The sequence below is a fragment of the Cyprinodon variegatus genome, unplaced genomic scaffold (genome assembly GCF_000732505.1).
Source record: "Cyprinodon variegatus isolate N-32 unplaced genomic scaffold, C_variegatus-1.0 Scaffold238, whole genome shotgun sequence".
NCBI classification, from domain to species: domain Eukaryota; kingdom Metazoa; phylum Chordata; class Actinopteri; order Cyprinodontiformes; family Cyprinodontidae; genus Cyprinodon; species Cyprinodon variegatus.
In genome coordinates this window covers 468,792-479,570 of record NW_015150691.1, presented here as the reverse complement: position 1 = coordinate 479,570, position 10,779 = coordinate 468,792, and the positions used below count along the sequence as shown (strand labels likewise).

Sequence of the window (10,779 nt, the reverse complement as noted above, 5' to 3'; positions counted from 1 at the left end):
TATTTTCAATGACTACTTATTTTTGTCCAGCTTTAACATCAGTATCGATATCGGTTATCGGCTACATGAGTTTTAAAATATCGGCATATCTGATATCGCCAAAATCCCAATATCGTGCATCCCTAGTGTTAATAGAAAGTTAAGAACTTTCTGCTTTAGATGTTTTTTATTGAAACTTGCTAAAAGTCTATTTAAGCTTAGAGCTCTAAACAACGATTAGCTGATTTGTTTTATTTCCAATAATTTCAACTAAAATAAAATCAAATATTTGAAATCATCTCAAAGGTGCAGATCTGATGCATGCTTTTTATCCACTTAATCTTATAAGAGATCTTTATTCATCATGGTATTTATTGCACATGACCTTAATAAGGAAGTCACATTTGCTGCATTATTGCTAATTAGGCTAATAACGAACCTGCTGTTTGCTTTTTTTTTTTTTTATCTCATAAAACCTTCCAGTATTTGCTCCTTCTATTTTCAGAGTTTAATAATGAACCAGCTTTTGCCTTGTGTATAATCTAGGCTTATGGATTCTGCTTATTTCTCTTCCTGTTTGTCAGCGTGGGCCCGCTCCACAGTGACCGGCTCTACGACATCAGCGCCAGTAAGGAAGGCTTTGTCCTAAGTCCTGTGGAGGGAACCCCTGGAGACTTCAAGGCATTTGCTCTAGCTGGTGTCACCTTCAAGGTACATGTGACCATCATCTGCATACATGCTGAAACGGCAAGACCGGCATCCCCTGACTCTTTTTACACCTGCCGTATTTTCGGTTGTGGCGATATTGTATCGATTTGTTTCGATGATGATACAACCTTTACCAACATCTCAATATCTGTCCTGATTATATATTTTTTATTTGATTCAATTTACAAATCTGTGATTGATACGATACAATGTGATCTGCACAACACAATGATTCATATTTATGTCACATCTCAGGTATTTAAATTATAAACAGCGTTCTTCTTAAAAAAGCTTCTTAAAAACTTGTAGCCAGAGGCTAAATGTTACTAGGGGGACTAGACTGGAAAGCAACTTGCAGCACTGCACTGTCACAAAATTATACAGCCTTCCTCTTTTTTAGAATCTGATAACAGACAGCATTGAACCAGTTATGGAGTTTGTTATAAAGACAAGGATAGGTGTATTCTGACATTTAGCCCTTTACTTATCCTACTAGCTTTAAGTAAATGAGAAATATTAGAACAAGAAGCTTCTGTTAGTGTTTTTTTTTTTCGCTGAAAGATTAAATTAAAAGAAAATCCCTCACATTTGGTTTGAAACCTTTTTTTTTCGCTGGATACTAGGAACCTTTGTTCTGCCTGTCCTGTTAGTGAGAACCCTGCAGAAGTTAGTATTGGTCTCCCTTCCTGACTCACTGATAAATTGCTTTGCCGTCAGTTCCACCCCATTTGCAAACAGTCTTGTGCCTTTGTTTAACCTTCCCATGTACATCTCCTCCTAAATGCAACATATGTCACCCAAAATTCAACAGCCAGCCTTATTACATCCACAGCAACCTCAATTTGTCTCCTAGGATCTTTTTTTTTTTCTTTTGTACAAAAAAAAAAAAGAACTAGATTTTTGAAATTACTTTCTGTTTTTCCTGTAGATACTATCAGATGACGGTCAGCCGCTGTCTGGTGTGCTTCTCTCTCTGAGTGGAGGACATTTCCGTTCCAACCTTTTGACTCAGGACACCGGTCTTCTCACCTTTAATAATCTGGTGAGGAAGAAGCTCAGAAAAAAACATTCAATCATTTTTTTCCAGCTTCAAATAACCTTTCTTTTCTCTTCAGAGTCCAGGTCAGTACTACTTCAAGCCAATGATGAAGGAGTTCCGCTTTGAGCCGGCGTCTCAAATGATCACAGTGGAGGAGGGTCAAAACCTGAGCATCGATATAACGGGCGTCAAGACTGCTTACAGGTAACCACACTTAATGTATGCAGAGCATTGAAGAAATATCCACTTGCACCAGTTATTCAGTGTTTTTTGCTGCTCTTCTGTAAAAGACTCAGATGTATTTTAGAGACAATGATCATAAAGCATTATGAAGACCAAGCAGATAAATCAGAAAGGAACCTATGGAGGAGTTTAAATCAGGGTTAGGTTCTAAACCTGCAATATCTACCAAGACGTGACTGTTTACCTCAGATGACAGGCTGGGAAAGGAAGGCATCAATCAGAGAAGCAGCCAAAATGTCCATGGTAACTCTGGAGGAGCTGCAGAGATACATAGCTATGGTTTGAAAATCTCTGGAAAGGAAAACCTTTTAGTTGTTTTCTCCCATAATCTGTGTGTCATGAAAGATGGACAAAAAGCAGGTGGTTGTTAAAGAGACCAACCAACATAAGGCAGAATTTCTAAAGGTTCCTACACAGCGAGCACATGAAAGCGTTTTTTTGGTCAGTGGAGACCAAAATTGAGCTTTTTTGGTCTGCAGGCCACACAGAAATATTGACTCTGCACATTCCCTCCATGAAACACAGCATTATTGTGTGAGCTTTTTTTTTTTTTATTAAAAATTTTCCTTTTTTTTTAATACTTTAATCATCCCAGAGGGAAATTACTTCTCTGCATTTAACCCATCCTCTTGGGGAGCAGTGGGCTGCCATTGTGCAGCGCCCGGGGAGCAGTGTGGGGTTAATGTTCTCGCTTAGGGACCCAGAGTGGCAGTCTGTGGAGGCCGGGTAGCTGGTCAGAGTTAATAGGAAGATGAATAGGGCTAAAAACAGGGCAGTCACTGGAAAAAAAACAACAACCAAAAAGGTGAACCTTCCAGTTGGATCGCGACCCTAAATGTACAGTAAGAGCTAGGACTGAACGGGTTTGGTGTAGTCATAGTCCTAATTGAAGTCCAGTTAAGATTCTGTGTTCACACATGCGCTTCATACAGTCTGACTGCAACTGAGCTGGTTTGCCGTAAAGGGAGGCCATTTTCTGCATCATGTAAACGTGGTAGAAAAAAAATAAAATAAAAATATCCCTAAAGACCTGCAGCTGTCTTCAGTAGGAGTTTTATCTCAAACCTAGAACAAATGCAAACCACAAACAGATTTTTTATTTGTAAAACTAATTTAAACCAGTTGGGTTTTAATATTTTTTTCTATTCCGCTTTACCATTTTTTTTTTTTTTCTGCTAATTTTCTGATGGCAACTAGGGCTGAAACAATTAATCGGATTAAACGTGATTAATCGATTATTGAAATAACCATCAACCAATTTAGTAATCGATTAATCGTTTACTGGAGTAAAGAGACTTCTAAACATGCTTTTAGCTGACAGAGCGACCCACTTAGATCAGTAATTATATCAAAATAGTAAAAAAAAAATATATATAAATATAAACATTTTGCATTTAATATATAAAAATCCTTTTCATCTCTCAATTTGTTTAATTCTGTAAAACATCTTCTTTAAGAAACCTTTCCCAATCCGATTATTAAATAAAAAAAAATAACTGACTGATTAATCGATTAACAAAACAATGGTTAGTTGCAGCTCTAGTTACAACCTATCATGTGGTAGAAATACTTGTATATGACTCTGTGCTTCCCGGCCTTTTTAGAAAGCTTTCCACCTGCTTGATGTTCATGTTTATTATTGTTTTGTTGGCAGCTGCTACGGAGCGGTGCAGTCCCTGAGCGGCGACGCAGAGAGAGACGTGGCCGTGGAGGCGGTGGGTCAGGGAGACTGCAGCCTCTACAGTGAGGACACCGTCACTGATGAGGAGGGTCGATTCAGACTCCGGGGTCTGCTGGTGAGAGAAGGCTTTGGATCTTAGGGGGGATTGGGATTTATCACATCCCCAAGGGACAAAAACACAAAGTTTTGTTGCTAAATATAATGTGTAGGTGGTATTTAAGTCGGCATAAAATGAGACAATCGATGGCTGTTTCTTACCTCTAAGATTTAAGGCTGTTTTATTTAGTACCATGCATGATTAAATGTTTGTGTTTTGTTATTTTCTTTCAGCCGGGATGCAAATATCTGATACAGCTCCGAGCTGAGGGCAACGACCACATAGAGAGGGCATTACCTCAACACAGAGCTATAGAGGTTGGTCCCAGCATGGGTACATGAACATAATAGAAGACGATTGGTGGATGTATGAGTCATAAACAGAAAACGATAAACCTGAATGCTAATAACACTTCTATTTAACCAAGTGAGTTGAATAAAATATCCGCCTCTATAGAATCCCATTCAGTTGCTATTATGCAATGTTCTAAACTTAATGGGGAGCAAATTTAGTTTTGCATCAAGATAAACAAATAAGTGTGCCTTTCATCCATCATTTATGGAAACAGTTCCTTAGTTTCTAATGGTTAAAGGCAGTGTTTAATGCTTCTATAGATGCTGTCCTGTACTGTGATTAGGAGAAAGCAGAAAGCCTGTGTATAAAAAGGCAAATACTTGATCTTGTTCCTTTGTGTTGGACTCACCTGGTGGTATAGCAGTGGTTAAAGTCAGGCAAAGATAAACAGAGGCTATAAAGCTTTGTAGCAAACGGCGTGCATGATGAGCTGCTGAAGAGACAAAACCCAGGAATTAATGACCAAAGGCTTCAACCAAGCCCACTAAAAAAACCTTTTCAACTGCTCAAAATGCTCTTTGTGCTGCATTTTCCAGTGAATGGTTTTAACAGAAACGTTTGGAACCAGATTTCATTTTTTCATGCTGTTCCTGCATGAATTATAGCACTGATAAGAAGCAAATAAACTCATAAATAATGCATGGTGTTAGGAAATATGTCATTTATAAGCTATAAGCTGAAGGTGTGAAACAGAACCAATTATTTTTCTTTGGTGTTTTACTATTAATTGAATGGTCGGCTTATTTTGGTTTCCTTTTGACACAAACCCTAGTTTTTATTACTCTACTCTTCCATCTAAAGTTCTGAGTTTCCAGAGTTGAGATAACTTATGTAAAGATTTTGTGTAATTTCCTTGTTAAATCTCAGTTATATAAAGAAAGTTAAAGAGTGTGGAAAACTTGGGTAATTGAAATGTTAAAATAACTGTGAGAAACCTGTGATTGTGACTTATATCAGCTTCATCACATGGGCCCTTTTTGTTCGGCGAACAAAAGCAGTGCTAATCCGTCCCCCAACCAAATTCTAACCTCTCATTTTAAAATTTTATCTCTTCTGAATAGCCGCAGTCTGCCTAATCCCTCTCACGAGGCAGGAAATGCCTTAATTCCCCTTTTAATTCTGTTATTATCGCACCACGTGACTTTAACAAAAGGTTTCCCTCATTTGCCTTTTTTTTCTTCTTTTTTTAGCAGGTAGTGGTTTTATTATTACATTAAGCTGTGAGTTTCCTATCAGGTTGGCAGCAGTGACATTGAAGGGGTCAACATCATCGCCTTCAGGCAGATCAATCAGTTCGACCTCAGCGGGAACATCATCACATCTCCTGAACATCTCCCAACACTCTCGGTAGGACCACTAATCCCTCATGTTTGGTCTGTTCTCAGACTGTATGATAATCTCAGGAACATTTTCATTCCAAGGTTTACAAGCATTCATCACCAACATGAGTTTGATTTTGTATCTTTAATATTAGCTTTTTTTCCTTTGTTTTGTGGGGATGGATAAACTTAAGATTATAAAATTTAAGGGATTGTTGTCAACCGGAAATGGTCGGATGAGTTTGTAGCATGTCAGAATTTGACGTGCAGGCCATGCCAGAATGTGTATTGCTGATGGTCTACAATAAAATACACACAGGTTCAAATTTCTAATTATTCCTGATAAAATGTCCTTTAGCAAGCTGTAGATATGCTTGTCATTGCCTTAAGATGCAAAGGAAAGCGTATCTGCATACACTTACTGGATGTTTGACCCTCCCTCTTTTTCTGAAGTGGTTTTATTGGTATATGTTTATTTACTGGATTTAACTCATTTATTTTAGTCCAGCCTTTAAAATGTCAATAGGAATAAGGTTGGTGCTTTAGGAAGATCATTCCAGAAGCTTAATGTTGGCCTGATTCATTCATCCCAAAGCCAGCTTTTTAGTTTGGGATCAGCGGTCCTGTTTTTAGGTCCAGACTGATCAAAGCTTCATTCACCTACTGGTTGATTTGAAGTTGAGGTGATGTTATAGATATTACCGTATTTTCCAGACTATAAGACGCTACTTTTCCCCCATGCTTTGAACCACGCAGTATTTTTATTGAAAAGTCATAGTTGGAAATGAAAGAATAAGGGGCTAATTTTCATTTAGCAGAACTAACTAGCCAGCAGCAGACACAATGTAGAACATATCTCCCAAATTTACACATTTTGACATTTATTTGCTGCATTAAAGCTGCCGAACCAATGCAGATACTGGGCTCAAGTCCTGCAGAGCTGAAATAAAGAGCTGACTAAGCCCCATCTTTCAGTAGAAGCTCTTACTGCTGCAAGCCAACAAGCTAACGGGAGCTAGCATTCTTCTTCGTCCCTACTCTAGGGGCTTTATGTAGAGCTCCTCCTACAGGTTTGGCAGACAGTTCAGTTAAGGAAAGTGGCGTCCTTGTGTTTAAGGTGTAGAGCTTGGAACCCTGAGGTTGTGAGTTTGAAACCCACGGACTGCCACATTGGGTCTCTAAGCAACCCCTGATTGCTCCCCGGCACCCCACGATGGCAGCCCACTGCTCCACAAGGGAATGGGTTAAATGCAGAAGCAAATTTCTCCAGATCAATAAAGTTCAATTATTATTATTATTCAGTGGATATCAGCGGCTTATAGCCTGGTGCGCCTTATATATGTACGTATTGAGTATTTTCTAACGATTTAGTGGGTGCGGCTTATAGTGAGGTGTTCTCTATAGTCCGGGAAATACGGTAAATGTGGTGGTCTCTTAATGCTGCCCAATTCAGCAGCACTGCTGGACGATTAAAAGCCTCACCTTGACCTTTTCCAAATTTCCCTTAGCTGTTTTCTTTTTCTTATCTGATATCTAACCAAATAACTCGTCTCTAGGATGTATGTAGCTGCCCATGCGGTTAGAGGCAGGTTTCAGCCACACTTGAAGATTTTTAGCTCTTCTTTTTGAGTCGGCATCACCTGCATATATGGACTGGATTTGGTTGGCTTTCAGAAATAACATCCACAAACTTTGGTGAAAGTTTGCTTCCCAAGTGTAGAAAACTAACCAGTATAAGAAAGGTCCTTCATCTCTACAGGGAGGACAGAAACAATACAAAGTTGTTCTTTTTTCTATCATGATTGTTTTAACATCAAAGAGTTGAAAGCGCAAAGATAATGATCTTCTTGTTTGCAGGTGAAACTGTACAAGAGCGACAACCTGGACAATCCAATCAACACCGTGTCTTTGGGACAGTCCCTCTTCTTCCACTTTCCCCCTCTGGATAGGGATGGAGAGGTACCGGCTTAGCATCTATGCAAAATATTGCATTAACTAGTAATGATGTGTGTGCTTCATAGGTTTATAATGTGTCTCTCCTTTGGGTTTCTTTAGAGCTATGTTCTCATGCTCTACTCCACCCTGTCCCGCTCCCAGTATGACTTTACGCTACCTCAGGTCTCCTTCACTTCCACTGGTTACCACAAGCACGTCACCCTCACCTTCAACCCTACTGTAAGAAACCGAAAAAACACGGCTTCTTTTTTTCAAAGTCAACTTTATCCTCAACATCTAAAGAGTTTTGTTTAACCCTAACCTTTTCTCTCCTGTTTGTCTTTTTCTCCATTTTTCCTGCAGCGTAAAGTGCCGGACCAGGATGTTGCACAAGGCTCCTACATTGCTCTGCCTCTAACTTTGCTCTTGCTGTTAGCGGCGTACAACCATGAGAAGGTATCTGTCAAATGAAACCGAATCCAGACGTCCAATACTAATGGACTTATTTTTCCTCAGTTTTATATTTCTAAAGCTTGTATTGAATTTAGTTTATTTAGTGATAGCGCAGGAGAGAACGACGTTAACACGTCATTACCACCATTTCGGAAGATGAAAGCTAAACGCCAAGAGCTCATTTCCATTTTGGAAAAAGACAATGAGAACAGAGAAACTGGTATAATGAAATTAAGTATTAATCAAAATGATCAAATATTTAGAAAGACTCCATTCCTGTGGAATCGTCTGGAATTAGATTTCAGTATTTTCCAGGTATAAATATGGAGGAAAAATATATTTCCAGTCTGTCTCCCCGTTGTCTAAATCATGTGTTCTTCCTCCATCGACAAAGATTTACATTTCTTTTCTTTTTTCCTCATTGTTCATTCCTTCCCTTCTTTCTACTTACACTTTCTTCATATTTACCTTCTTCTTGGGGTATTTTTACTTTGCAGGCAAATTCATCCCAAATATATTTCTTTCTGTCCAAGTGGTTCATATCAGACTTTTTCATGGCAGTTAAAAGGCCCAATTGTGATCCTTTAGCCTAAGTAAATAAAATGAACCATAAATAAATACAAATCCCTGTGTTCTCTGTTTTAAATTTTAAATCGTCTGCAGGCTGAGCGTTCATGTTGCATTTCATCCAGGCACTGATTCCTCACACAGACTCCTCTCCAACTCCGCAATCACTGCTCCACAGATACCTTAATATTTCTGCTCTTTATCCTTCCTTTACCTTGTTATGATTTGGCCACAATACTGTCAACAATTTATAACAACACAGAGATAGGAACTCTGACATTACTTCTGTAAACAGTTCTCTGCTGTGTGACTCTACACTGTCTTTCTGCGCATGCGGGTCGCTTTGAAATGTTCCCGAATAGACTCTGATGGTGGTCGCATTTGGGAAGTAGTGTGAACCATGGAAAAAAAAATCCGAAATGAGTGAATGTAGCCTGCTTCCAACCTCTTTCTTCCCTATTCATCTCCCTCCTTTTTCTCTTTCCTACAATCTTCCTTTTTTCTGCTCTTATGTCCTACCTTCCATTTTTCCAGATTCTTCCTTTTTTTCCTCTTTCTTCTTGTTGTCTAACTTCCTTTTTTTTCTTGTGTTTTTTTTTATTTTTTACCTTGCTGTAATCAATCATTTAAAAGCCGCCTGACATCATCACATTGACCATTTTAAATGCGGTAAACTCAGTAATGCAATACCTCCTCGATGATCTAATACTGCTTTTGAGCCAGTGACTTAAATAACCAGTCTGTAGTTTCTTATTTAAGTGTATTATTTCCTGTCAGACTTGTAATTTATAGTCCTTTTGTTCCAGGTGATTCCACTCTTGTTGCAGCTGGTGAATCGTGTCCAGGGTGCGAGGAGCATGGCCCAGACCAGCACAGACAGCGCTGCTCTAGATGAAGCTAAACGTCAGGCTAAAAGACAGAAAGCCAGGCGTACGTGAGGCGGGTCCATCCCTCACATCTATGTCCACTAAACTGAACACTAGCCACAGTGACCTCAAAGAACGAAGAGGACTCGCTTCACCGGCCTCTAGGCCCATGTGTTGGTTTGCTAGTGAACTGTTTAGCTGGCCAAGGTGTGATTTAGATGGGGAAAAAAACCTGAACCCCTTAACATGCTTTAGCAACACCTCGTCAGCCAATCGGATTCACCAGACAAACATAAAGCCGGGGCTTTACATTTGTTTGTTTTCCACCAGTTTTTGTCCAGCATACCTGTTCATATTTTTATACATTTGGAATTAATTATGGTCAACATGTTCATTTTTAAGCTCTTACCTGCCTCTCATGTTTTTATTGTTCAGGTTTAGGACTTTCAGGTGTTACATTTCTATCTGGGCTAAGGTCAGTTTAGATGGTGCGCGGTAGTTTTAATCAGACTGTGGCATGAATTCAATCAGATTGAATTAATTCACCTGTAAATATGACACCAGGTGTTCTGTTGTAAACTGAGCTAAATCTGCTAACAGAGATGCTAAATCCTCTGAGTTACAGTGACACACTCCACCTATGATGGTGTTCTCCTCTGAAGATAACCCTTCACTTCATGTCCATGTCAGGAAAAGCATAAGAAGGCAGTGAAGATCACAATGCTTTTTTTTTTTTTTTAAGAAGCCGGGGTAAGGGGGAAATAGCTGATTAATTTATTAACTTGTTTAATCAGATGTGAATGATGAGTAGTGGTGTTGAGTGCAGCTTTTTGTGTGATTATCTAGTGTTAAAAGTTGAAAAGTCATCCTTTAAACTGTGAGTTGATGTGACTCTACACATCGCCTGTCATTAGTCAAACGATTAAAACTTTTTCTGATTTATGTTTATTTCCTGTCTAGTTTCACTTTAACTCCAGGGTTAATGTTTAGCTGATTGAGGAGACGGGGAGGGAATCTTTCATTACTTCATGATCTTTTTGATTTGTTTTGACAAAATAAAGTTTGACTGAAAAAGGAGATTAACTGGACTGTTTTATTAACTTGCCTGTTGAGGGCAGTGTTATTCTAGCCCCAAAACAATCAGACAGCTCCTAGAGTTAAGCTCCTTATCTTAATTTTTTATTTCTTCTTATGAAGTACAAAATGTGTACTATATTATAACTTTCCACCTTGTTACTCCTCCTTTCTAAGTGTATGTAAAATACCTCAACATGTGCTTGTTAGAGGTTAGCTATGGTATTAAAGCACTGCATCACTAACCTGGGAAGGTGACCTGCTAACAGGTTTATCTTTTATACTCTGCAGTCATAGCTTCGTACCAACATCTGTTTTTTTTTTTACCTGCACAAGCAGCTACATGAGTGATCAAAAGGGAAATGGTCCTGTATCAAAGCAGCTGATAATTTTTTTTTTTAACATCCAAAGATGGCACATCATTTAGCTTCAATTAGGCTCTCACTTTTATTTTTATTTTCTGC

General features: G+C 38.8%; 1 protein-coding gene across 1 annotated transcript in view; it reads left to right on the top strand.

Moving 5' to 3' along the window:
- The window catches only part of LOC107089097 (nodal modulator 1-like), a 46,465-nt gene extending 36,050 nt beyond the window's left edge, over positions 1-10,415 (top strand). The window contains 10 exon segments of the mRNA XM_015381659.1: positions 564-690; positions 1,616-1,729; positions 1,803-1,930; positions 3,624-3,765; positions 3,981-4,064; positions 5,338-5,448; positions 7,278-7,379; positions 7,476-7,595; positions 7,719-7,811; positions 9,182-10,415. Of these exon segments, the coding sequence (XP_015237145.1) occupies positions 564-690; positions 1,616-1,729; positions 1,803-1,930; positions 3,624-3,765; positions 3,981-4,064; positions 5,338-5,448; positions 7,278-7,379; positions 7,476-7,595; positions 7,719-7,811; positions 9,182-9,313 (1,153 nt within the window). The 3' untranslated portion in view covers positions 9,314-10,415.
- The last annotated feature ends 364 nt before the right edge of the window (positions 10,416-10,779 follow it).